The 24,628-nt window shown below is 43.4% G+C and overlaps 1 protein-coding gene across 1 annotated transcript in view; it reads left to right on the plus strand.

The window, feature by feature from the left end:
* LEKR1 (leucine, glutamate and lysine rich 1) overlaps positions 1–24,628 on the plus strand; it is a 121,264-nt gene that overhangs the window by 76,874 nt on the left and 19,762 nt on the right. The window contains exons 6-8 of the mRNA XM_034780529.1: positions 5,929–6,010; positions 18,071–18,148; positions 18,481–18,684. Of these exons, the coding sequence (XP_034636420.1) occupies positions 5,929–6,010; positions 18,071–18,148; positions 18,481–18,684 (364 nt within the window). The remainder of the gene's footprint in view (positions 1–5,928; positions 6,011–18,070; positions 18,149–18,480; positions 18,685–24,628) is intronic.

Consider the following 24,628-nt stretch of genomic DNA (forward strand, 5'->3'; position numbering starts at 1 on the left):
AGTAGCCAAACAAACAAAACAAATAAAAACAACAACAGCAAAACCAACACAGCGTTAAAAAGACTCTCTCTCCAGCCATGTAACAATAACACTAAGCATTACCAAACATGAACTATTCTCTGCAGCCTTATTTAGGATCACTTGAAGAATACACTTTTTCCAGTTTGATGATTTGAATGAAGTGTCTAAAATCCTCCTAGCTCCTGGAAGGCACATAGGAAGGAGGGCATATAACGTGTTGTTAGGACAAGTTAGTATCTCTTTGGGTGAGGTATGTGACTAAGATAAGATGGATAAATAAAACAAAAAAATATTGACATGGTTTTAGGTTGAAGCCTGCCAGAATTGTAAGTAGTTTAAGATGTGATCTCAAGCTATGTTTGGAATTCACATTGCAAAGTGGAAAAGCCAATTGATTGTTTTAGTTGCCTGTGGCTTATAGCAATGTTTATTTTCATTGTTGCATGAAATTTTTACTTTATTTGATTACACCATTTATGTATCTAGTATTTTCCTTTGCCCAGCAATTTTTCAGCATGAGTTACCTTTTGTCTTACCATCCTCCTTTGTATTTTCCTCAGTTTTATGGCAATTTAACTTGTCCTTCAACTTCATGTGAAGCTGTATTTAGTTGTGTAAACCCTCCAAAACCCTCTGCTGTAGAGCTTCTGTTGGCTCCAATGGGAGCTCTGTGCACAAAGGATTTCCAGGATCTGGTCCTTTAATTGAATCTGTGTAATCAGAGGCGGATTAAGGTTTCCTAGGGCCCTTGGCCAGAGCAAGTGGAGGGCCCCTCCCCACCCCTTCACCTGCGGTCCCGCCCCTGTTCTGTCCCTTCCGCCTGCGGCCCTGCCCACAGCCCCATCCTGTTCTGCCCCTTCCTCCCATTCCGCCTTGCTGCTGTGGCCCTGCAACCATTTGCTCCTTTCCCCACCCCCACTGCAGCCTCAAGACAGGAGAAGCTCTGTCCCCCCCACCATGGCCCTGGGGCCTCAGCAGGGAGTGAGAGCTCCTCTAGCCCTGAGGCCATAGCAGGGGCTAGTCCTGGGGCCACAGCTGAGGTCCAGGCCCTGGGGCTTCCTCTCTGCCCTGGGCTTCTGCGGGGACTAGGGGCAGAGCACTGGGGCTTCTCCCACCTGCCCTGCCTCGCCTGGTGCTTCTGCCAGGGACTGGCCCCTGGGCATGGGCCCCATTGGCCCACTGGATAATCCACCATTGGTGTATGTATTTATGAACACTCTTAACCAGTGCTCTTAGTGCTGTACAATCATTATAAAAACATCTTGAAACAAATTGAGTTAAAAAAAAAAAAAAAAAGCTCTCAAGCTACTGGTACTGAATAAGCTTTATACCCTTCCTTTCCCTTCACTCCAAAACTGTGTTCTGCAGCCCTACTTCCTAGCATGAGAGAATAGATCATAACAGCTATGCAGCTTCACAATTCCCAGAAACCTTCCAGAATCACAGAAATCTTTAAATGACTGACTGCCAAAACTCAAATGACTATGAAATGCTATCCTATTAGCAGCTGTTCCCATATGAAGAGAGGCTACGGGCTCTTTATTTTGCCTCGCTCATCTAAAATAATTTGATCCTTACTTAATCTCTATGGAAAAAGCAGTCACATCAGAGTAGAACTTGCTGTGGTAAATTTTGGATTGTTGCCATGTGTTCCGCCTTACATCTGCTTGGTGTTTAAAGCCAACATTTCCTTTTTTTTTAATTCTGTAGGCATTCAAGGCCATTTACTTCATAATCCAATGTCATTCTGAATGACAGGAAATTAAAGCTGAGTAATGTAGCTTTGGAGGACTGTACAGAACAACACATTGTTGAGGAATGCCCACTTGGAGAAATTGAAGTAACTGTATAGTGCAGGTGGTCTTATCTAGCCTTGATTTACTTGGCCGCAACTTCCTGTCCTTAGAAAAGTCATGGATACTGAACGTTGGAAAACAAAGGTTATGGTGTTAGTCATTACCTACTGTACAGTTTTGTAAAACAGATAACATAATTTGGGTAACCCAGCCATGTTTTGTCATGGTAATTTTAAAAACAGCCGTGAGGAAGTTATGACAGAAACATAGTTTTAAAATAAACAAATGTCAGTCATTGATTTGTATCCCAAACCACCAGAACTCTTCCAGTTTTTGTGTCATCTGCTAAGATAACTAGATCAGTTTTTAACATAATTTTTGCCATGCTGAAATACATCTTTGTTAAATTAACCACATCTTAGCTAAATTATCCCGCTACAACTTCAAATTTAAAAGTAAATTTTGCCTCCTTTTATCTTTGGGAATTAAAGCTTTTCTGTTGCTGCAGTGTTGTCCTTAAGGGTATGTCTTTACTTCAGAGTTAGCCTGGGTGATTGGCACCTGGGTTGGCCTAGCTGGGGTGTGAGCAGTCCTCCTGCAAAGTCCTGTCCGAGTTATTGTGTCCTCATTGGTGTGGCACTGCCCTCTGTGTGTCGCAAAGCCTTCTGGGGACACTTCCCATGGTTCTGTGTCCACAGCAGAGAATGGGAAGAAAGGCTATCAGCAGCCACTGCATGCTAATAAAAGTTAACAGATTTAACTCCTTAGGGGATCTGTGAAGTTCAGATTTTTCCATCCATGACTTGTAGTGATCATTTGTCTATATGCATCGAATCATATTTATTAAAAAGAAGTTAACATTTCTGAAGATTTGCTTACCTTCTCTTAATCATTTTTATTATTGTGAACTTTGGTTTATAAAGATCCGAATAGAAATCGTTTCAATTTCAAAAGATTTACTATCTCGAGAAGGGCTACAGGCACTGCCAAAATTAATTCAGCAACATACATCACATATTCTATCAGAGGTACATATGCACAGTGGCAACGGAATTTTATATGGTGTGAATTTTTATTACTGTCCATTTCTAATTCGGTGGCAGGCAGATACCTATTGGGAAGATGTTTCTACAGTTACTTCTACCTTAATTATATTGAGCCTGATCCAGCTCCAAATTAAGTCAATGGGAAGACTTCATCCTAAAGAAGCTTTTTATTATTTCTGATAGTTTAAGGAGATCTCTCTCTAATACTTTGTATTATTCCTTAAGATGTGCTAACAAAGCTAGTATTAAATGTTCCTGCTCTGAGCTTTCAATAGTTACAATTAGTATTGGAAAGCCAACTTAATAAAAATGAGTAGATATTTCAGTCAATAAGGGCATGCTGTTAGCCAGACAGAAAAAGGGGGTCACGTTCTCCTATCAGAAAATGATCCTGATAGGATTTACCCACTAAGGAATATTCAGTGTTATCTTTTAATAGCACAGTATTTTAAAAAAACTAGGATTTTAAAACTCGACTGAGCAAACCACTGGGTGTATGGGTTGATCACGGAATGAATATAAGTCAATGTGACGCAGCTATGAAAAAGGCAAATGCCTAGGATTTATTAGGTGAAGCATTTCCACTAGAGATTGAGAAATATTTATGCCATTGTACAAAGCATTGGGAAGACCTCATTTGGAATACTGTGTACAGTTCTGGTCACCCATGTTCAAGAAAGATGAATTTAAACTGGAACAGATGCACAGAAAAACTACTAGGATGATCAGGGGACTGGAGGGCTTATCTTATGAACTGTAAGAGTTTGGCTTGTTTAGCCTAGCAAAAGAGGGACATGATTGCTGTCTATTAATATATAGGGGTTAAATACAAGGGAGGGTGAAAAGCTATTTAAGCTAGAGGACAGTGTTAGCACAAGAGCAAATGGATAGAAACTGGTGGTGAGCAAATTCAGGCTGGAAATTAGAGGACTGTTTCTAACCATCAGAGGGGTGAGGTTCTGGAAAGCCATTCAATAAGAGTTGTGGGGGCAAATAATTAGTTTTAAGAAAGACCTGAACAAATTTGAGTGCGATTGTATGATGGTATTGCTTGTGATGGTAGGAGATGGGGCTCAACAGCCCTGGGGCTCACTTCCGGTTAATGTTGTATGTGCCTTAAAAGCTAATGCTTCAGGTTTCAGCTGGACACCAGCAAGGGGTCAGGAACGGGTTTCATTCCCTCCCCCGCTCCCCCCATATTCTGTTTTGGTTTGTTTTTCTCCTTCCTCAGCAGTTCAGGGATGACCATACCCAGAGATGGAACATTGGGGCTGGTGGGTCATGGCTCTGAGGTGCCACTGAGCATTCTTTCTCTCAAGTGCCTTTTGGCTGGTTCTTGCTCACATGCTCAGGGTCTAACTGATCCCCATATGTGGAGTCAGGAAGGAATTTCCCCCCAAGTCAGATTGGTACTGACCTTGGGAGTTTTTCACCTTCCTTTGCAATATGTGGGAATGAGTCACTTGCCATGATAATCTGGATATATCTCACTTAATCACTTTCCTGCCTATGCAGGAGCCTTGGGCACTGGTGCATCTTGGCCCCTCTCATTCTCTGCCTGTGGCACGTAATAGTCTAGTCTCCTGTGGACTGTAATACTTTGGTCTGATTTTGATTGTTGGGTTTAGTGTGTGGGTGGTGGAGGTGGGATGGCAGCCTGTGATGTACAGGAGGCCAGATTAGATAATGTGCTGGTTTCTTCTTGCCTTAAAATCGATGACAACAAAATGTACTGCAGGGAACCAGACCTGCACTAACAGGGGATGGACTAGGTGAGGTCACAGGTGTCTTCCATCACCTAATTTTGTGATTTTTTTTTTTTTTTTTTTTGTATAAAGAAGCTATATGAAACAAGTAAGACTTAGCAGCATCTGTACTGCTACTGCATTTTAGTTAAGGTATTTCTAAAGTGGAAGAAGCTAGAATTAACCTTATGGCTCAGAGGGAACATGTTGGACTGTCTGTTGGGAAAAGGGAAAAATCTGATTTCTTAGGCCTGGTCTACACTGGGGGGGGATCGATCTAAGTTACAAAACTTCAGCCACATGAATAATGTAGCTGAGGTCAACATACTTAGATCTACTTACTACGGTGTCTTCACTATGGTAAGTCGACTGCTGACACTCTCCCGTCAACTCCGCCTGCGCCTCTCGCTCTGGTGGAGTATGGGAGTCAACAGGAAAGCGCTCGGCGGTCGATTTATTGTGTCTTCACTACACGCGATAAATCAACCCCTGCTGGATTGATCGCTCTGGAGGTAAGTGTAGACATGTCCTTAGTGAGCTACTGAAGTTGATCGATGTTGTGGCTTTGGGGATAACATTTAGCTGAGAGAAAATGTGAAATAAAAACAAATGTGGATAATTTCTGATACTTCTAGTTGTAAAGTGCATTTCATACTTATCCTTCTGATTTCTGGGCCAAATTTTGCTCTCAGTTGCATGTGTAACCAAGAGCAGAATTTTGATCAGTACATCTTTAGTTTAAAGCTTTTTTGCAGTCACATCAGTTGAATTGAATATATTGCCTTTTGAAATAAAAAAAAAATCTAATGTAAAGTCAAGTTCTTGATATTTTGGATTCAGTTTCTTAATTCATTCAGTCTTTGATAGAACAGGAATAAAAATAAGTCTTTCTAAATTTGAGTACATGGCACTGCTGCACAAATCTAACTGTTCCAATAAATCGACTTTGTTTTTCATAGGAAAACCCAAGCATATATAATTTTCTGTTGTTTATCAGCAATGACAAATCAACAAAAATAAGTCCTAAAATGATGATCTTTCTTGAGGAAGGTAGATACTTTGCATTATTCATTACTGAGGATTATTGGAAGCCTAGTTTATAATTAAAGTAAAGTTTTTATAATTGGAAACTATCAATTTACTTATCACAGAAACTTTTGATAAGTCAATTAATTTTACTGAGTTACCTGGTTGTTGGTTTTTTGTTTGTTTTTGTTTTTCTATAAAGAGCAGCTACATAAGGCAAATATAACACACCATATTATGCAAATGATGAGCATACAAATACAGAAATAAAACCAGATATATTTGTTGTTTCAGATTTAACAAATCAAGTAGAGACAATTGGACTCAAGTTTCAGAAAGCAACAACTGAAGTGGGCCACTACAAAAAACTACTCATGTAAGATATTTTATTATTTATTTAAGGCCTAGTTTTGCTGCCACTTTGTACTCAAAACTGCTCTTCACCCGTGCTTAACCTTAAGCATGTGAATAGTCTGAAGCCAATAGGTCTTTTCAAAGCATTCAATCTCATCTCCATTCTGGTCCAGATGCAAAATTATTTGCTAATATGAACCTGTACCCAGCTCAGTCCAGATGTATCCTCTGTAATGGTATTCTGGAAAAGGATTATGATCCTCTGACCACTCGCCCTTCTATGATCTAAATGGGATGATATAGATTTTTTTTCTTGAATACATTTCTTATTTTTATGAAACAAATATTTGTGCTCAAGACAGTAATTTCACAAGAATAACTTGCTATCTTTCATTAACCTATGCAATGTATGTTCTCAGTGTAGTCTAGAATTTACTGTAGCAAAAATGAAAAGAATGAGCTTGCAGTATTGATAGATGTTATAAGTAAGCCCAGAATCAAAAATATCAAGAAGAGTAACAATTTAAGTAGGTGTAAGAGCTGGAAATTTTGAAGGCTTCTGGTTGTTATGGTATTACTTCACCAATTAATAACCATGGTTAAATCTCATATTTATATTTAAAAAGAAATGTTATTTTGCTAAATTATACCCATATTACATTCAGATTTTTAAAGGTACATTTGGAAGGTTTTTTCACTGTATAGTTAACTACATTTATTAAATGTGTTTTTCATACTGAGAGCCTGCATTACCATTAAAATACTTTATTGCTAAGCTTTCTAAATATTTTTAACTAGTTATGATCAAAATCTCTGAATATAGGAATTGAAAACTAACTACATATCATAAAAGAAACCTTGTTCATATTTCAGGAAAGCCCATAAAAAAGATTGTTGATACTACTAGTCATCTCTGACTTAAACATGTGAGATGGTAATAGTTCTTTTTATTAGTGTAATATACTAATTTATTTCTATAGAACAAAATATTTTCCATGGTTTGTAAGAAGTGCAAATATGTGTGCAAGCAATGGAAATTTTAAAAACAAAACATAATCCAAAATACATTTTGCACCAATCCTGCCCCTTTTTAAAGTCAATGGCAAAATTCCCACTAGCTTAAGTGAGAGCTTGGGTCTGTCTCTACCTGTCCATGCTGCTGTGTTTTTATTTCAGACTATTTAGCTGTACTGTTAACTGTATTTGCACTCTGTTAAATCTTAACTGGAAAAATACACATGTTCACTTTTTAATGTTGTATAATGTAGCTGGATTGGTGTATCTCTTTGCTTTTACTAGAACAGATCATAGAATCATAGAATATTAGGGTTGGAAGAGACCTCATGAGGTCATCTAGTCCAATCCCCTGCTCAAAGTAGGACCAACATCAACTAAATCATCCCAGCCAGGGCTTTGTCAAGCCAGTTCTTAAAAATCTCTAAGGATGGAGATTCCACCACCTCCCTAGGTAACCCATTCCAGTGCTTCACCACCCTCCTAGTGAAATAGTGTTTCCTAATATCCAACCTAGATCTCCCCCACTGCAACTTGAGACCATTGCTTCTTGTTCTGTCATCTGCCACCCCGAGAACAGCCAAGCTCCATCCTCTTTGGAACCCCCCTCTTCAGGTAGTTGAAGCCTGCTATCAAATCCCCCCCACACACACACTCTTCTCTTCTGCAGACCAAATAACCCCAGTTCCCACAGCCTCTCCTAGTAAGTCATGCGCCCCAGCTCCCTAATCATTTTCGTTGTCCTCTGCTGGACTTTCTCCAATTTGTCCACATCTCTTCTGTAGTGGGGGGACCAAAACTGGACACAAAACTCCAGGTATGGCCTCACCATTGCCGAATAGAGGGGAATATGGATCTGCTGGCAATACTCCTACTAATACAGCCCAATATGCCATTGGCCTTCTTGGTAACAAGGGCGCACTGCTGACTCATATCTAGCTTCTCGTTCACTGTAATCCCCAGGTCCTTTTCTGCAGAACTGCTGCTTAGCCAGTTAGTACCCAGTCTGTAGCAGTGCATGGGATTCTTGTCCTTGTTGAACCTCATCACATTTCTTTTGGCCCAGTCCTCCAATTTGTCTAGGTCACTCTGGACACTATCCGTACCCTCCAGTGTATCTACCTCTCCCCCTAGCTTAGTGTCATCTGCGAACTTCCTGAGGGTGCAATTCATCCCATCATCCAGATCATTAATAAAGATGTTTAACAAAACCTGCCCCAGGACTGACCCCTGGGGCATGCCGCTTGATACCGGCTGCCAACTAGACATTGAGCCATTGATCACTACACGTTGAGCCCGCTTTCTATCCACCTTATACATCTAGCCAGCTTTCTATCCACCTTATAGTCCATTCATCCAATCCATACTACTTTAACTTGCTGGCAAGAATACTGTGGGAGACCGTATCAAAAGCTTTGCTAAATTCAAGATGTATCATATCCACCGCTTTCCCCATATCCACAGAGCCAGTTATCTCATCATAGAAGGCAATCAAGTTGGTCAGGCATGACTTGCCCTTGGTGAATCAATGTTGACTGTTTCTGATCACCTTCCTCTCCTCCAAGTGCTTCAAAATGGATTCCTTGAGGACCTGCTCCATGATTTTTTCGGGGGCCTGAAGTGAGGCTGACCGGTCTGTAGTTCCCTGGGTTCTTATCTTCTCTTTTTAAAGTATGGGCACTATATTTGCCTTTTTCCGGGATCTCCCCCGATTGCCACAAATTTTCAAAGATAATGGCCAATGGCTCTACAATCACATCAGCCAACTCCCTCAGCACCCTTGGATGCATTAGATCTTGTGCATGTCCAGATTTTCTAAATAGTCCTTAACCTGTTCTTTCACCACTGAGGGCTGCTCACTTCCTCCCCATACTGTGTTGCCCAGTGCAGCAGTATGGGAGCTGATCTTGTCTGTGAAGACAGAGGCAAAAAAAGCATTGAGTACTGAAGCTTTTTCCACATCTTGTGTCACTAGGTTGCCTGTTCAATAAGGGTCCCACACTTTTCCTGACCACCTTCTTGTTGCTAACATGCCTGTAGAAACCCTTCTTGTTACCCTTCACATCCCTTGCTAGCTGCAACTCCAATTGTGTCTTGGCCTTCCTGATTACACCCCTGCATGCTCGAGCAATATTTTTATACTCCTCCCTAGTCATCTGTCCAAATTTCCACTTCTTATATGCTTCCTTTTTGAGTTTAAGCTCACCAAAGAGCTTTCACTGTTAAGCCAAGCTGGTCGTCTGCCATATTTGCCATTCTTTCTGGACATCGGGATGGTTTGTTCCTGCGCCCTTAATAAGGCTTCTTGAAAATACAGCAGCTCTTCTGGATCAGGGCTATGTTGTCCATCACATATCCTTTTACATTGTCTCAGTTTTTTTAGAACTATTGGAGCTAATGTATTTAAGGAGTAGAATACCTGAGACATCCTTTCGAAGCAAATAAATACATAAAATGTAGTACAGAAGATGGGGAAGAAACATGGTGCAGAATGGTGTATGTTTCGTTGTCTAATATAAAGGCCAGTGTAAAGACCTAGCAATCTTGTCCACCTCTAGCAAAGTTTCTGTCTATCCTCCACACTGGTCTTTAAGATAAGTCTATAAAATTTCCAACCTTCCTTTTTCATGGTATGGGAAAAAGAAAATTAATTTAATCTCACCCTCCATTTATGTTTCTAGCAATAATGACATATTTTAAAATTCTTATAATGCAACCACTTATTTGATGGGATACTATTCTCATCCTCAATAAACTAACAAAAGTCACTTGTCTGTTATCTGTCTCTCACCATTCAAAAGAGGTTTCTTCAAAACTTATTTTCCTTCTTGTAGCTTTGATTTGAAGACTCAAAAAGATGTAAATTACAAATCTCCTTTTACACCTGGAGTAGAGAGCTCTTTTTTTAAAAACGATGAACATATTGAACTATAAACAGTTACTGTGTGGAAAATACAAACTATTGTTTTGTGAGAGTGCAACTTAAAGGTTTTAAATGTAGGCATCATTCAGTCAGTGATCTGACCATTGCATTGCATGGCCATGTGACAAACTCCTATCTGAAACAGGATTGTGAGTTGATGTTAAATATCATAGTGGCTCATTCCCCTCAGTAATGATCAATAAATGTTACTGAACAATGTTTTGTTCAATCATCACAAATTTATCACAAATAAATTCAGACTTTCCTTATTTAATAGTGGTCTGAGCACTTAAAGCATAAGGTTGGTAGACATGGAAAAATTGAAGAGGTTTTTCAAAAAAAACTATTTTTCCTCTCGGTGTTTTGAAACAGAATGTTTAAAATTGTGATTTTTTTTTTAACATTTCATTTTTATCCTGATTTCCTAGTGAAAGATATGGGCCAAGATTTTTTTTAAAGTGGGTGCCTAAAGTTTGGCTCCTGACTCAGCATTTAGGCACCTAAATAAGTGGCTTGATTTTTCAAAAGTGTTGAGTACTCAGCACCACTTCAGTGGGAGTTAGGCAACATTATTATATTTTTTCATCATTCTCCTCAACAAAGTTACTACGTTTATCTCTCCATCCAATAGAGAAATACTGATATATACATATTATACATATACATACATGTGTATATGTATATTTGCAGAGAGAGAGAGAGTGCATAATAGTGGTGTGGTATAAGAGTGTTATCGGCATGAATTTGGAACATCTGCATTACTCATGAGTAGCAAAGCTGTGAAGGCTGATGCAAAGGCAATTGAAATCAATTATAGTCTTTCTGTTGAGTTAAGTGGGCCTTGATCAGGTCAGGGGTGTCAGTCAGATCATCTCAAACTAATTTAAATCAAACTTCTTATCATACCATATCATAATGTATTCTCTATATGCCATATTTTGTAGGAGAACTATTTCAGGAATGTTTTAGTTGTTTTTTAGAATTTGTATTGGTATTATTTCTTTTTATTTTTTTTAACCCCTCAGTTTGCAAAGCTAGGTATCTTAGTTACTGTAAATCCACTTTTACACTGCTCAGAGGGATTCCATGAAAACCTCTAACAATAGCCTAAAATAGCTTTTTCTGTGACAGTTTTAAATTATTTTATCTTGGGATAAGAAATGATTCCATGGTTCTTTTGGGAAGCTGGAAATTTCCCTTTTCTAAGGAAATAATGTTCTCATTTCTCAGTGAGTGGGATTGAGGTAATGGAGTTAACAGCTGTAATATTTCTAAATATAGAAAAGATGTTACTGGTCCAAGACTGAATCTTGCTTATCTGGGCCTCAGGTGGGAAACATTCTATATGACTGGGAGGAGGACACATTTCTCTGGCAGGTGGTGGTTGTTTGTTTGTTTGTTTTTTTATGGCAGTTGTTTCCAAACTTCTGAGTAGCTTCAAAGTTAAGATAAGATCGGGGAAGGTTGATTAATGGACAGGCAAAGAGGCGGTTAGACTCTCAGAGCTGCATGACAAATCCATGAATTGCATGACTCTGCAGTTTGTCCAATGGATAGCATCTCCACAGATGTGGCGCGCGCGTGTGTGTGTGTGTGTGTGTAATATATGTTATAGAGGCTTAGGAAAAGCTGTGTTGAGAATCGCACCTTGGCTACACGAGGGAGTTATACCAAAAAAAATCCTATTAATGGAAGACCTAGTGTAAACCTTACAGGTTTAGCTAACAAAGTGGGTGAGGTAATATCTTTTTATTGGACCAACTTCTGTTGGTGAGAGAGACATGCTTTTGAGCCACACAGAGCTCTTCTTCAGGTCACATGGCTACAGCTACACTGCATGTGCAACCAAGGGAATTTTTTCTGGGGTGCCCATCAGTAGGAAATTTTTGTAAAATTCCCTGTGTGGACATGGATTTAAAGCAGGACTATATTTCCTCTGTTTCATACTTTAATTATTGATAGGGGTCTCTAGATCTGACCCAGTTACCCCACCACCACAGCAAGAGGCTGCCTCAAATTACTAGGGCACATAGCAGCATGTACCTATGTGGTGAGACACGCCAGACTCAGACTGCGCCCACTCCAGTCTTGGTTGGCACGGGTTTATCGGCCAGTCAGGGACTCCCTAGAGTCAGTGGTGACGTTACCGTGGCCGGTGCTGGACTCCCTTCAATGGTGGCTCGATCCACGGGTGGTCTGCGCAGGAGTTCCTTTCCTCGACCCCGAACCTTCCCTCTCCCTGGTATCGGACGCATCAGATCGGGGATTGGGTGCTCATCTGTGCGATCTCAGAACCCAAGGCCTTTGGTCACAAGAGGACCTTTCGCTCCACATCAATGTCAGGGAATTCCGAGCTGTGCGCCTCGCATGCATAGCCTTCAAACCCCAACTGGCAGGCAGATGCGTTTCTGTCCTCACGGACAATACTACAACGATGTTCTATATCAACAAACAGGATGGTGCTCGCTCCTCTCCCCTTTGCTGGGGAGCCCACTCATTATGGGACTTTTGCATACAGAACGTCACCTGACAGCATCCTACCTCCTGGGGGCGCAAAACGGGCTCGTGGACACACTCAGCCGCTCGTTCCAGGGTCATGAGTGGTCTATCCGCTGGGATATAGTTCTCTCAATTTTCTGGCTCTGGGGTCATCCCCAGGTGGACCTGTTTGCCTCCACCGAGAACAGGAAGTGTCACCAATTCTGCTCCCTCAGGGTTCGCAGTCCGGGGTCCCTAACAGACGCCTTCCTCCTTTCTTGGGCAGATGGGCTATTTTACGCCTTTCCCCCGATTCCCATGATTCACCGAGTAATCCTCAAGGCCCGCACAGATCACGCACGGCTCATCCTGATAGCGCCGGCGTGGCCGCACCAACACTGGTACACATCTCTCCTGCACATGTCTATGCGGGAGCCACTCAGGTTGCCCCTACTGCCGGACTTGATCACACAGGATCACGGTCACCTGCTTCACCCGAACCTGGAGTCGCTCCACCTTACGGCCTGGATGCTCCATGGCTAAACCCGGTGGAGTTGCAGTGCTCTCATCAGGTCAGGCAGGTCCTTCTGGGCAGCAGGAAGCCCTCTACAAGGACCACGTACTTGGCCAAGTGGAAGTGCTTCTCCCTCTGGGCCACACAACGGGATCAGGCCCCCTTGCTCGCCCCAGTCCCTCTCATATTGGACTATTTGCTACATCTGAGACATCTGGGACTAACTCTCTCATCGGTTCGAGTACACCTTGCTGCAATCTCGGCATTCCACCCGGGAGAGGGGGGTACCTCTGTGTTTGCGAACCCACTCGTTACGCTGTTCCTTAAGGGCCTTGACAGACTGTTCCCACACATCCGCCAACCTGTCCCGGCTTGGGACCTCAATTTGGTCCTGTCCGTCCTCACAGGGCCCCCCTTCGAGCCGCTGGCTTCGTGCTCGCTGTTGTATCTTTCATATAAGGTCACGTTCTTGGTGGCTATCACATTATCCTGGATGGTGTCCGAACTCAGAGCTCTAACATCTGAACCCTCGTACACCGTCTTCCCCAAGGACAAGGTCCAACTCGGGCCGCATTTGGGTCAAGACATTTTTCTCCTGGTCTTTTATCCGAAACCACACTCCTCTACAAGGGAGCGTAGGTTGCATTCCCTCGTCGTTCGCAGGGCTCTCGCTTTCTATATTGAAAGGACGAGGTCCTTCAGGAAGTCAACCCAACTTTTCGTTGCTGTGGCCAACAAGATAAAAGGGCTCTCGGTGACGTCACAGCGAATTTCGGCTTGGATCAGAACCTGCATCCGGGAGTGCTACAGTCGGGCCAATATACCAGCCCCGCCTATCACGGCCCACTCCACAAGAGCGCAGGCCTCTTCCGCTGCATTCCTGGCCCAGGTCCCGACGCAGGAAATTTGTAGAGCAGCCACCCGGTCCTCAATCCACACCTTTACTGCGCACTACGCCATCACACACCAGGCCAGAAATGATGCTGCCTTTGGCCGCGCAGTCCTCCAGTCTGCAGTAACCTCCGACCCCACCACCTAGATTCGGGCTTCTGAGTCACCTGCTTGGAATGGACATGAACAATCACTCAAAGAAGAAAAAATGGTTACTCACCTTCTCGTAACTGTTGTTCTTCGAGATGTGTTGTTCATGTCCATTCTAATACCCACCCTCCTACCCCTCTGTCGGAGTATCGGCAAGAAGGAACTGAGGGGGTGGAGGGTCAGCTGGCCCCTATATACAGTGTCATGAAGGCGCCACTCCAGGGGGTGCCGAAGCCGACCCTACGGATGCTGCTATAGTGAAATCTTCCGGCTGGCGTGCACGCAGCGCGCACACACCTGCTTGGAATGGACATGAACAACACATCTCGAAGAACAACAGTTACGAGAAGGTGAGTAACCGTTTTTTATTTCTTTTATGAAGACACTGAACTTGTCTGACTCTGATTCTCTGATTGTAATCTCTCCTATAAGGTTTTTATCCATAGCTACAGCCATTCAGTTGTTAATCTTTTGTCCATTGAGTTTTGAGTTTACTTTGAGTGGTACCTATTTTTCCCATCCATGCATATATATATTGGTGTAGCTTGTTGGTAGTTTTAAGACTTCTTTAATCAGAATTATACATATGAAATATTAATAAAACCAAGATTGATTCTTTTTTAGATAAGCATATTCCTTATATTTAGTGAGGGCCTCGATATTATGAAAGCAACCGAAAACTTTTAAGTTCTGATGAACTGTTGAGCTTGGTGATTTTACTGTTGACCAAGGCTATGATAGCTTTAATCTGCGATATACTGTATAATATGGGTGACTAAACTTCTATGAACAAAAGTCCTATTGACTTTTTTTCTGTTCCTTAATAACAGAAGCCTTGTACCCTAGAAGAGAAATACATTGTTTCTGATATTAAGTTAGTTGCCCATCAGGAAGCCTTGTAATCTGAAAGCCTTTCTCTTCAATTGCCTTAACATTAAGCCATTCTCAATGCCAACAATCTTCACTGCTAAGAGAACCTTTTAATAGTAATAATATTTAGAGATATGGGGCCTAATCAAATCTAATCCTCATTGAAGCCAATGAAAAGACACCAACTGACTTCAATGGGAGCTGCATCAAGTCCATAGTATTATACATGTCCAGAAGGCTATATGAACTTTAATGACTCCTCACAACAGCCCTCTGAGGTAAATAGTAAAATCTCAGTTTTGTAGAGTGCAAAGTTAGGTCCCAGATGTTGTGGCCTACTGAAGTTAATACACCTCTACCCTGATATAACGTGACCCGATATAACACGAATTCGGATATTACGCGGTAAAGCTGCACTCCAGAGGGGCAGGGCTGCGCGTTCCGGCGGATCAAAGCAAGTTCGATATAACGCGGTTTCACTTATAACGCAGTAAGATTTTTTTTTTTTTTTTTTGGCTCCTGAGGACAGTGTTATATCGGGGTAGAGGTGTACAAGTATTACAGAGCTAGCATTAGAAATCAGGAGTTTGTCACATTTCTTAGTGCAGTGCTCAGTTCCCTAAGCCACAAGTGAATTGAGCTGCTAATAAAATTTCAGTGCACCAGTGCCCCTTTTGTTCTATCTTTTCTAGGGAAGCTGGGATAATTAAAAAATAGTACTATATAAACGACTTCTATGTGTATTTTAATAAGGAAACGTAATGTGTTTAATTTACTTTGTCCTATAATATGTTAAGATGATTTGGGTCTTGTTTACTAGTCTTCATGTCTGACTCCGTTTGGAATATGTTTGCTCTCTTGTGTGGTTTTTTTTTTTTTCTGGCACTTTTTGTTTGGCACTTTTGCTGAGCAAATTTAAAGTTTATTTTCCGACTGAAGTATGGAATATAATTTAGAATGAGTTTGCTTTCCTCCATTGAATTGGCTGTGTGTTTACTTCTCCGTTCCAAAGACACGTTTTTCTCTCTTCCACTCCAGGGCTCAGTTTGTTTGCTTCACTCTGTGGAAGGATTTTGTTTGTTAATCCTTATTCTTGTACTGAACACTGTTGTAAAGTAAGTCAGTCAATCATCAGCCTTTGATATGTATGTTCAGTATAGGGAAATATGCTAAAAAGGTAGCAAGTCAGGAATATTTTAGAAGTTAATTTAGTGCTCCTGAAAGTTGCCAACTTGCACTGGAAACTGAAGTCCCCTTTAAGTACAGACTTCCACTCATTCCTCCAAATTCTTTTCTGCCCTAAACCCTGTTCTGAAAGATCCCCTTTTACAATTGAGAGGATGGTAAAGTCCCCATGACCATTCAATCCATCATCTCTCTGGTTGTACTGTCAATACTGGTTGCCGGTTGTGGTGGTGAATAGTGATTTCTGTGATGTTGATATCAATACACTAGGAACCCAGAGCCACAAGCTGTCAAAAGCAGAGACAAGCAGTTGCACAGATATGGCCACACCATCGTGTGGAGGAAGGGGAAGGTGAGACCCAGTTAGCATTTCCCCCTCCTTCCACCCACCTTCTCAGACCCAGGACTGTTCAGGAGAGAACCTCCAAGGACCCTTTGTTGCAAGCAGTCTACCCTACTTGTGTAAGTACAGGGAAGAAAGAAATTGTAGCCATAGATTCAAGTCAGCAGGAGCAGAGACTAAGAGCTGCAGCAGTGATCTTTGAACGCTGATGGCATACATCATAATCATACAGCTTTCTGCAGTTTTTACTTTCTGCAAGTGTCTCTTTTAATCTCTGTTAATTGACAGAGTTGGAATGAATAGCCACAATCTCTTCAGTTCAACCTCAATTCACCTGCTCTCCCCATTCCCCTCTTTGTCTCCCTCTCTTTCCTTCCCTGATCACTCTTAACCTCTCTCTTTAGTTTCTCTGTGGCTGTTGGCCTGTCTCCTCAGCCAAAGAAGGGGTGATACCATGCCCACAGTCTGGTTCAGGCCCTTTTCTCAGGACTTCAGCTTTATTTCTTCCACATAAAATGAGTACAGCCCAGCAATCATCCCTTCCCCCAAACCCAGGGTCTTCTGTAGAAGACCTGTCTACTTCCAATGGATTTCCACTTCGCAGGCAATTTGCCTGTGAGTCATACATTGCTCTAGGGCCTCGTACAGGAACCAACCTGAATTTTGACCTAGGGGCTTCTTTCCAGAGCCAGCCTGCTTCCTGCAGTGCTCTACCCCAACTGAGACACTTGCAGGCTTTTATAATCACCTGATCCCTAGCTGGGAGGCAGCTGATCCCAACTCCCTTTAAAAGGACAGCGACCCTGTGAAAGTCACTTGCCCCTTTCTTTGTCTTTTTGTTTACTTGATCCCCTTTCAACAAAATTCACCCCCCACGCACACAAATAACAAACAATAACAAAAAATAGTATTGTGGAAGTAAAATGACATTTGCAGACCATTATATTGTTCATTCTGATTATGTGTTATATTCCTTTCCCCCGATCCTTTGTCTGTCTTGCCTATTTAGATCGTAAGCTGTTTGGGTCAGGGACAGTCTCTTACTCCATTTGTACAGTGTCCAGAACAATGGGGCCTGCACCTTGGTTGGGGCCTCCAAGTACTACTATACTAATAATAATTAATAGCTAGGAACCAGAGTGAGACCACTAGTTTGTTTCACATAGGCCTCCACTTACAAATCTTAAATTCACCTCACCTGGATCGATCGGTCTTCAGCTGTCATTAAGACTGCGCTGATCACAACAAATCTTAAATTAGAAATCTTAAACTTGAGGATTACTCAAACTGGGGATGAGTTCCTAAGGACCATCCACCAATTGGGGATAGATAGAGGGCATTGCAAAGGTTCATACCTTAGTTCTGGTTTAAGTCCCTGATTCCAGCAAAGCATACATTCCATTAAATTTACAATGATTTAGCAGGACTACTCATGCGCTTAAAGTTACATGTATGCTTCACTGCTAGGCCTGTTTGAGACAGGATTAAAAATATGTGTGTATGTGGGTTCAGTATATATGATCAATCTATTCAGAGATGTACAGAGAGCATGACAACACCAGTTTAATAAATCTCCCTGTAGGGAAACTTTTCCTGGTATTCAACTAAAATAAAAAGTGTGAAACAGTTAACAAATTAAGTCCAAATCATTTAATGAGTAAAGGCTTTGATTTTTTGAGGCTAATGTATACTTTATGAATTGTTACATTTTTAGGATGAAATCAAAGGAAGTTGACATCTGTCAAAGTGAACTTCAAAAGCTGGAGTATGAAAATGGAATGTCTAAATCCAGGTTTATTTCAGAATTGTTTATATTTTATATACAAATGATGAGAGAGATCAAATTATTTTTATTTTTATTTATTTTAATATTGCTCTTTTTTTTTAATCACAGGTCTTTTGGTACTTGTAACTTATATTTTTTCTTATTGTATTTGAATGATCATTCTAGTTAACTTCACAAAGATGTTCTTCAGCCTTCTTTTTCCCTTATTTTTTGTCTTTGTGTAATATTCTCTTTTACAAGCAAAAATTCTCAGGATATCTTTTATCTATAAACAAAAATCCATCAGCTGTGATATTTTGGTGATTTTTTTATTATTATGATTATTATTTATTCTTTAGACTTACTAAAGATCTAAAAGAAAAAGAAGAGTCTTTGCTAGTTTGCCAACAAGTATGCAAACGTTTACAGGAAGAAGTGGCAGAGAAAGAAAGGCAAGAAGAAGATCTAAAAAGAAGAACCAGTTGCTCAGAGTGTGAACTGGAAACAATTAAAACTCTTCTTAGACAGAGAGAGGAAGAAGTAGTAATGCTGAAACAAGAAAGGTAATCAGAAATGACTCACCCTGCATAGTTCTGCATAGCTTGATTTTTGCCCAGATTTTCTTTCTGAGGATATCTTGAAATAAAAAGTCCCCTAAAAGTCAAATCTTCAGACTTCCTTGCTTTTATCAAAAAGTAAAATCATTATAACACCATGTGTAGTATGTGCCTAATGTAAAGAGCATGCTACAGTATCTATCAGAAAATAGCGCAATGCATTTTTAAACGAAAAATGTGTAGTAGTTATTGATATTCACATTTATTGCAGTTTAAATTAAAGAGCATCTTTCGTTTAGAAGCAACTGAAAAAACAAGATGTTATCAAAGCATTGCACAGTTTTATCAGTCTTGTTTCTGTCATGGGATAAGGACGTTTCTATATATTGTTTGTAAGTAATGCTGACTTTTGGCCATGGCAAAAAATGAGAAAAGTCATGAGTTTGTTATAGCAAAAATCTAAAGAGTCATAACATTAGTTAAAGGAAGAACCACGCCATACAGTATTTTAATTAAAGCTATGTTTGTATTCCAATAGAATGGCTTAATACAGACGCAGGCAAACTCTGGCCTGCAGTACAATCCTGCCCGGCCCCTGAGCTCCTGGCCAGGGAGCCTAGTCCCTGGCCCCTCCCCCACTGTCTCCCCTCCCCCACAGCCACGTGGGCCGCATTCTGGCCCGCCGCTCCTGCAGGGCAGCGTGGGAAGAGCAGCTGGCTCTGGCTGTCACGGCTGCGAGCTTCTGCTGCTGGTAAGGGAGTGGGGGGTCGGTTGGATGGGGCGGAGGTTCTTGGGGGGGCGGTCAGGGGATGGGGAACAGGGAGGGTTGGGAGTGGGAGTCTTGGGGGGCCTGTCAGGGGGTGGGGATGTGGATAGGGGTCAGGAGGGCAGTCAGGGGACAGGGAGCAGGGGGGTTGGATAAGGGGGTGGGATCCCGGGGGGTAGTTAGGGGCGGGTGGTCCTGGGAGGGGGTGGTCAGGGGACGAGGAGCAGAGGGCAGTTGGATAGGGGGTGGGAGTCCCGTAGGGGCTGTCGGGGGTGGGGTGTGTGGATAGGGTTTGGGGCAGTCAGGGGACACGGGGGTTGGATAGGGAGTGGGGTCCCCGGGAGGGGGCAGTCAGGGGAGAAAGAGCAGGGTGGGGTTGGATGGGTTGGGAGTTCTGAGGGGGGCAGTCGGGGTGGGAAGTGGGAGAGGGCAGATAGGGGGCGGGGGCCAGACTGTTTGGGGCGTCACATCCTTCCCTACCTGGCCCTCCAAACAGTTGCACAACCCCGATGTGGCCCTCGGGCCAAAAAGTTTGCCCTCCCCTGCTCTAAAGTGAAACCATGAATAGGGAGGACTTAAACATGGGCTTAAGTGCTTTCTTGAATTAGGGTCTTTGAGAAGTAGTGTTCAGCATATTGAAAGATCAGCTCCAAGGTGACTAAAGATGGACTCCCAAAAATTGAGACACAGAATTATAAGCCGCTTTTGAAAAATTGAGCAACGCTAGAAACAGATTCAGTTTTCCACAGTAAGGGTGATAACCACTGGAACAAACTACCAAGGAAAGTGGTGGATTCTCCATCTCTTGATGTCTTCAGATCAAAATTGGATGCTTTTCTGGAAAATATGCTTTAGCCAAACACACATTATTAGGCTCAGTATAGTGGTAACTGCGTGAAATTTAATAGCCTAAGACAGTGGTTCTCAACCAGGGGTATGCGCACCCCTGGGAGTACGCAGAGGTCTTCTATGGGGTACATCAACTCATCTAGATATTTGCCTTGTTTTACAACAGGTACATAAAAAGCACTAGCGAAGTCAGTACAAACTAAAATTTCATACAGACAATGACTTGTTTATACTGCTCTATATACTGTACACTGAAATGGAAGTACAATATTTCTATTCCAATTGATTTATAATTATGGTAAAAATGAGACGTATTCAGTTGTTCAGTAATAGTGTGCTGCGACACTTCTGTACTTTTATTTCTGATTTTGTAAGCAAGTCATTTTTAAGTGAGATGTAACTTGGGGGTATGCAAGACAAATCAGACTCCTGAAAGGGGTACAGTAGTTTGGAAAGATTGAGAGCCACTGTCTAGAGATATGCAGGAGGTCAGACTACCTGGTATAATGGTCCATTTTGGCCTTAATCTATATGAATCCACAGCTCCTGATGCTTATTCCTATGCTTTAATCACAGGATTATCCATCCCCAATAGAAATAACATTTAAAACTGTTCTGGTAATAAACTTCCAGGGCCAAAGACATAATAGGTCACAAGAACCCTGTTTATCTGACTGGAATGGAATAGGTGGAATTTATTCAGACAAAAGGCTTTTGAACAAGACAGGGAGTTTTTCATGCTGTTGATGTACACTGAGAGGTATAACCTGTTTTCAGATTCCAGGAGTTTGGATTTAAAAGGTTCTGCTGGATCAGAAGTTTCTGCATACAAATCTGGCAGTTCTTCTTCGAGTGCTTGCTCAGGTCCATTCCATGTTAGGTGTGTGCATGCTTTGTGCACAGTTGCCAGAAATTTTTCCGTTGGTGGTATCCGTTGGGCCGGCTGTAGCGCCATCTGGTGCCACACGCTCATGTGCAGATATAAGGGGCCTGGCTGACCCCGCACCTTCTCAGTTCCTTCTTACCACCTGTGACAATCGCTGAAACAGCTTCCCTTGCCTCAGCAAGGCATTCATCAGTGGTTCCTGTTATTCCCACCTTCCTTTCCAATTTTGCTCCCTTCAGTTTATTTCCATTAGTAGTAGGGTAAATAGTTGGACCCTCACATTGTTTAGAGGAAAATCCTTCACCCCGGGGCTGGGCATGCCCCGGTCTCCAGGCTTCAAACCCTGTGCCTCCTTTGGCAAGCACATGGTAGAGTGCAGGTCACTCACAGGCAGTCTGAAGTATCTGGGAGAAGCTTAAAGTGCGAGAGCATTGCCAGATCTGCTGACATTCCTAGCCTTGTACGAAGGAGGACAGTGTGGCTAGGCTAAGGTCCATCCTAATGGAAGTTGCACTCAGACCAGCATCAGAGCCAAGCTGGTTGGACTCGGCACCAAATGCCTCGGCATCAGTGTGGAGTGCTCTTCCGGAGGCGCATGTCTCTCAGCACCATTCCTCTTCACCGATGCCAAGGAAGAAGCACAAAAAGCAACGGTCTGAGAATTCCCCAGATCTGAGGAAGGACAAGCATGGGGAGTGCAATGGGGTGCGACCTGCAGCAAGTCACTCCTCCGCCCCTGCCCCACAAGTGGCACCGTCGACTCTGCCTTGCTCGCAGGTGCCTCTGAGTCTGGTGGAGGACCAACTGCCGACACCAGGAGGGACATCGTGGAGCCATCGGGATCATGGAGCATCCACCCCAGAGGCGTTCTCAGCAGCCAGGGATCTGATGGCACTCCCAGTACCACTGACTCAGGCGGGGCAAGATCTGGCATCGGTGAGTATGTCGAGCAGAAAGGAGCATGTTGCCCTGAGCTCCAATCAAGCACCAGGTCCTTCGGTTACCGACCAGAGGAAAATCAATCCTGCTGATGTCAGCAAATGTTTCCCTGCTCTGGCACCATTTCCTGGATTCTTACCACCGGCTGGTGGAAGTGAGGGGTACCACCCCCTTGGGCTCCGCAAGCCGACTTGTCATTGGAGTTGGAGATGGAGTTGTGCATCCAGCCAAGGGGCCAGTCCCAGAATCCAGCTTATGCTCCATCATATCCTGGTGCAGTTGCCCCTCTAAGCACTTGGCCCAGTGAGCAGTGGCCTATGCAGGTCCAATGGCCTTTTTGGAATCTGAGGTTTCCCCCCTACAGGGACTGCCTTTCAGCCGTTCATACATAGTGGCGTCCAAGAGAAGGGCCCCTCTGCTGCTCCATCCGGCACCCAACTCGGACTCTGGTATCAATACTCAGGATTTGGGGCTACATGATGTGGTCAGTGCAGAAGAAGAGGAGGAAGACCTCCTGCCAGTGCATGCTTCCTCTTCCTCCTCCCCAGATGAAGTTGTCAGGTTTGAGTGGCTGGGGTACCTCAGGGTGACTTTACTGCTCACCAGGAGCTATTGAAAAGGGTAGCTTCTAACCTAGTGCTGGAAATGGATATGCTTAAAGAATCCTCCGACAGCCTGATCGACCTCTTGGCTGTGGAGCGCCCATCAAAAGTGGCCATACCCTCAATGAGGCTGTTATGGCTCCAGTCAGATCCATATGGCAGACCCTGTCCTCTCTGCCACCCACTTCAAAAAGAGCAGAGAGAAAGTACTTTGTTCCCTCCAATGGGTATGAGTACCTATATTCCCATCCTCTCCTCCCCCCCCCCCCCCCCCCCCCCCCGGACACATCTGGTCCCAGCAGCCAACGAAAGAGACGGGCAAAGATTGAAGGTTGCAACCGCCAAGTTGAAGGACTCAAAGAAGCTGGGCCTGTTTGGTAGAAACATTTATTCTCCTGTTGGATTANCCACTTCAAAAAGAGCAGAGAGAAAGTACTTTGTTCCCTCCAAGGGGTATGAGTACTTTTTTTCCCATCCTCTCCCCCCCGCCCTCCCCCCCCCCGGACACATCTGGTCCCAGCAGCCAACGAAAGAGACGGGCAAAGATTGAAGGTTGCAACCGCCAAGTTGAAGGACTCAAAGAAGCTGGGCCTGTTTGGTAGAAACATTTATTCTCCTGTTGGATTACAGCTCCATATCTCCAACCAGCAGCATGCTTGGGAGGTACGATTATAACATCTGGGACTCCATGTCTAAATTCAAGGACTAACTGCCCAAGAATCCAGACAGGAATTCTCTGCTCTGATGGAGGAAGGAGAGACTATAGCCAAGGTCTCCCTCCAGGCTTCCCTGGAAGCAGCTGACACAGCTGCTAGAATGATGGCATGGACAATAATCATGCGAAGGTGCTCTTGGCTCCAACCCTCAGGCCTAACACCTGAGTTTTAGAAGACTATTCAGGATCTTCCGTTTGAGGGACTTACCTTTTCTTGGAACAGACAGATGCAAAATTCCATGGCTGAAGGATTCTAGGGCCACCCTCAAGTTCCTAGGCCTCTGTAGCGATGTGACAACTCACCGGCGCAGCGGCTCCTGCTGGTTGTCCCGGGAATTAGCTTTTCCAGCCTTTGGAGTGCCCTCTTAAGCCAGTGTTTCGCCTGCTGCAGACCCCCGTGTCCCTCCCAGACCCTAGTGCCCCTTTATTTTGGGGTGCTGCCTCCTGGCAGTGTCCCCACACTTTGGGTCTCCCTACGCCGGGGAGCCCCCAACCCTCTATCCCCACCTCACCTCAGTGGCTACTGCCAGTCACCATCTAGCCCCCAGTCACTGGGGCGGACTGCATTCCATAAACCACTCATCACTGGAAAGGGGGGTTTGGACCTGCTCCACTCTAGGTACCCTACTCAGCTCCCAGGCAGCCAGGCCCATCTCTCTCCACAGCTAGAGAGAGACTCTCTTTGAGCTCCTGGCTATCACAGCCCTTTAAAAGGACCAGAAGTGGCTGATTGGGGCGTGGCCCCAGCTGTGGCTACTTCCCAAATCAGCCTTTTCTTCCTAGCTCTCAGCCCCAGCCCTCTCCAAGGACTGGCTTTTAACCCTTTCACAAGAGCGGAGTTTCTGCCCCGCTACAGCCTCTTTGCCCCTAAACTTTCAAGGAAGAACTTCAGACCTCAGCAACTGGTCTGCTTCTTGGTTCTTCCACCACATCAAGATCCATTTAAGAAACAAAGCCGGGGTTGTAAGCTCAGGCAACTACCCTCTTTCACCTCGGTCCCACTACTGGGCCTGCAGGGATGTCCAGGAGGCCTCAAGCAGAACTTTTGAAGGGACACTCATGGGCATTATTTCCGTTCCTGTACAGGATCCTGCCCCCATTTTTTTTTTCAGACTGACTCTCCTACTTCAGCCCAGCATGGTCTCTCATTACCTCAGACCATTGGGTGTTCAGTATGGCGGAGAGCGGTTATA

This window comes from Trachemys scripta, chromosome 9, assembly GCF_013100865.1.
Source record: "Trachemys scripta elegans isolate TJP31775 chromosome 9, CAS_Tse_1.0, whole genome shotgun sequence".
NCBI classification, from domain to species: Eukaryota; Metazoa; Chordata; order Testudines; family Emydidae; genus Trachemys; species Trachemys scripta.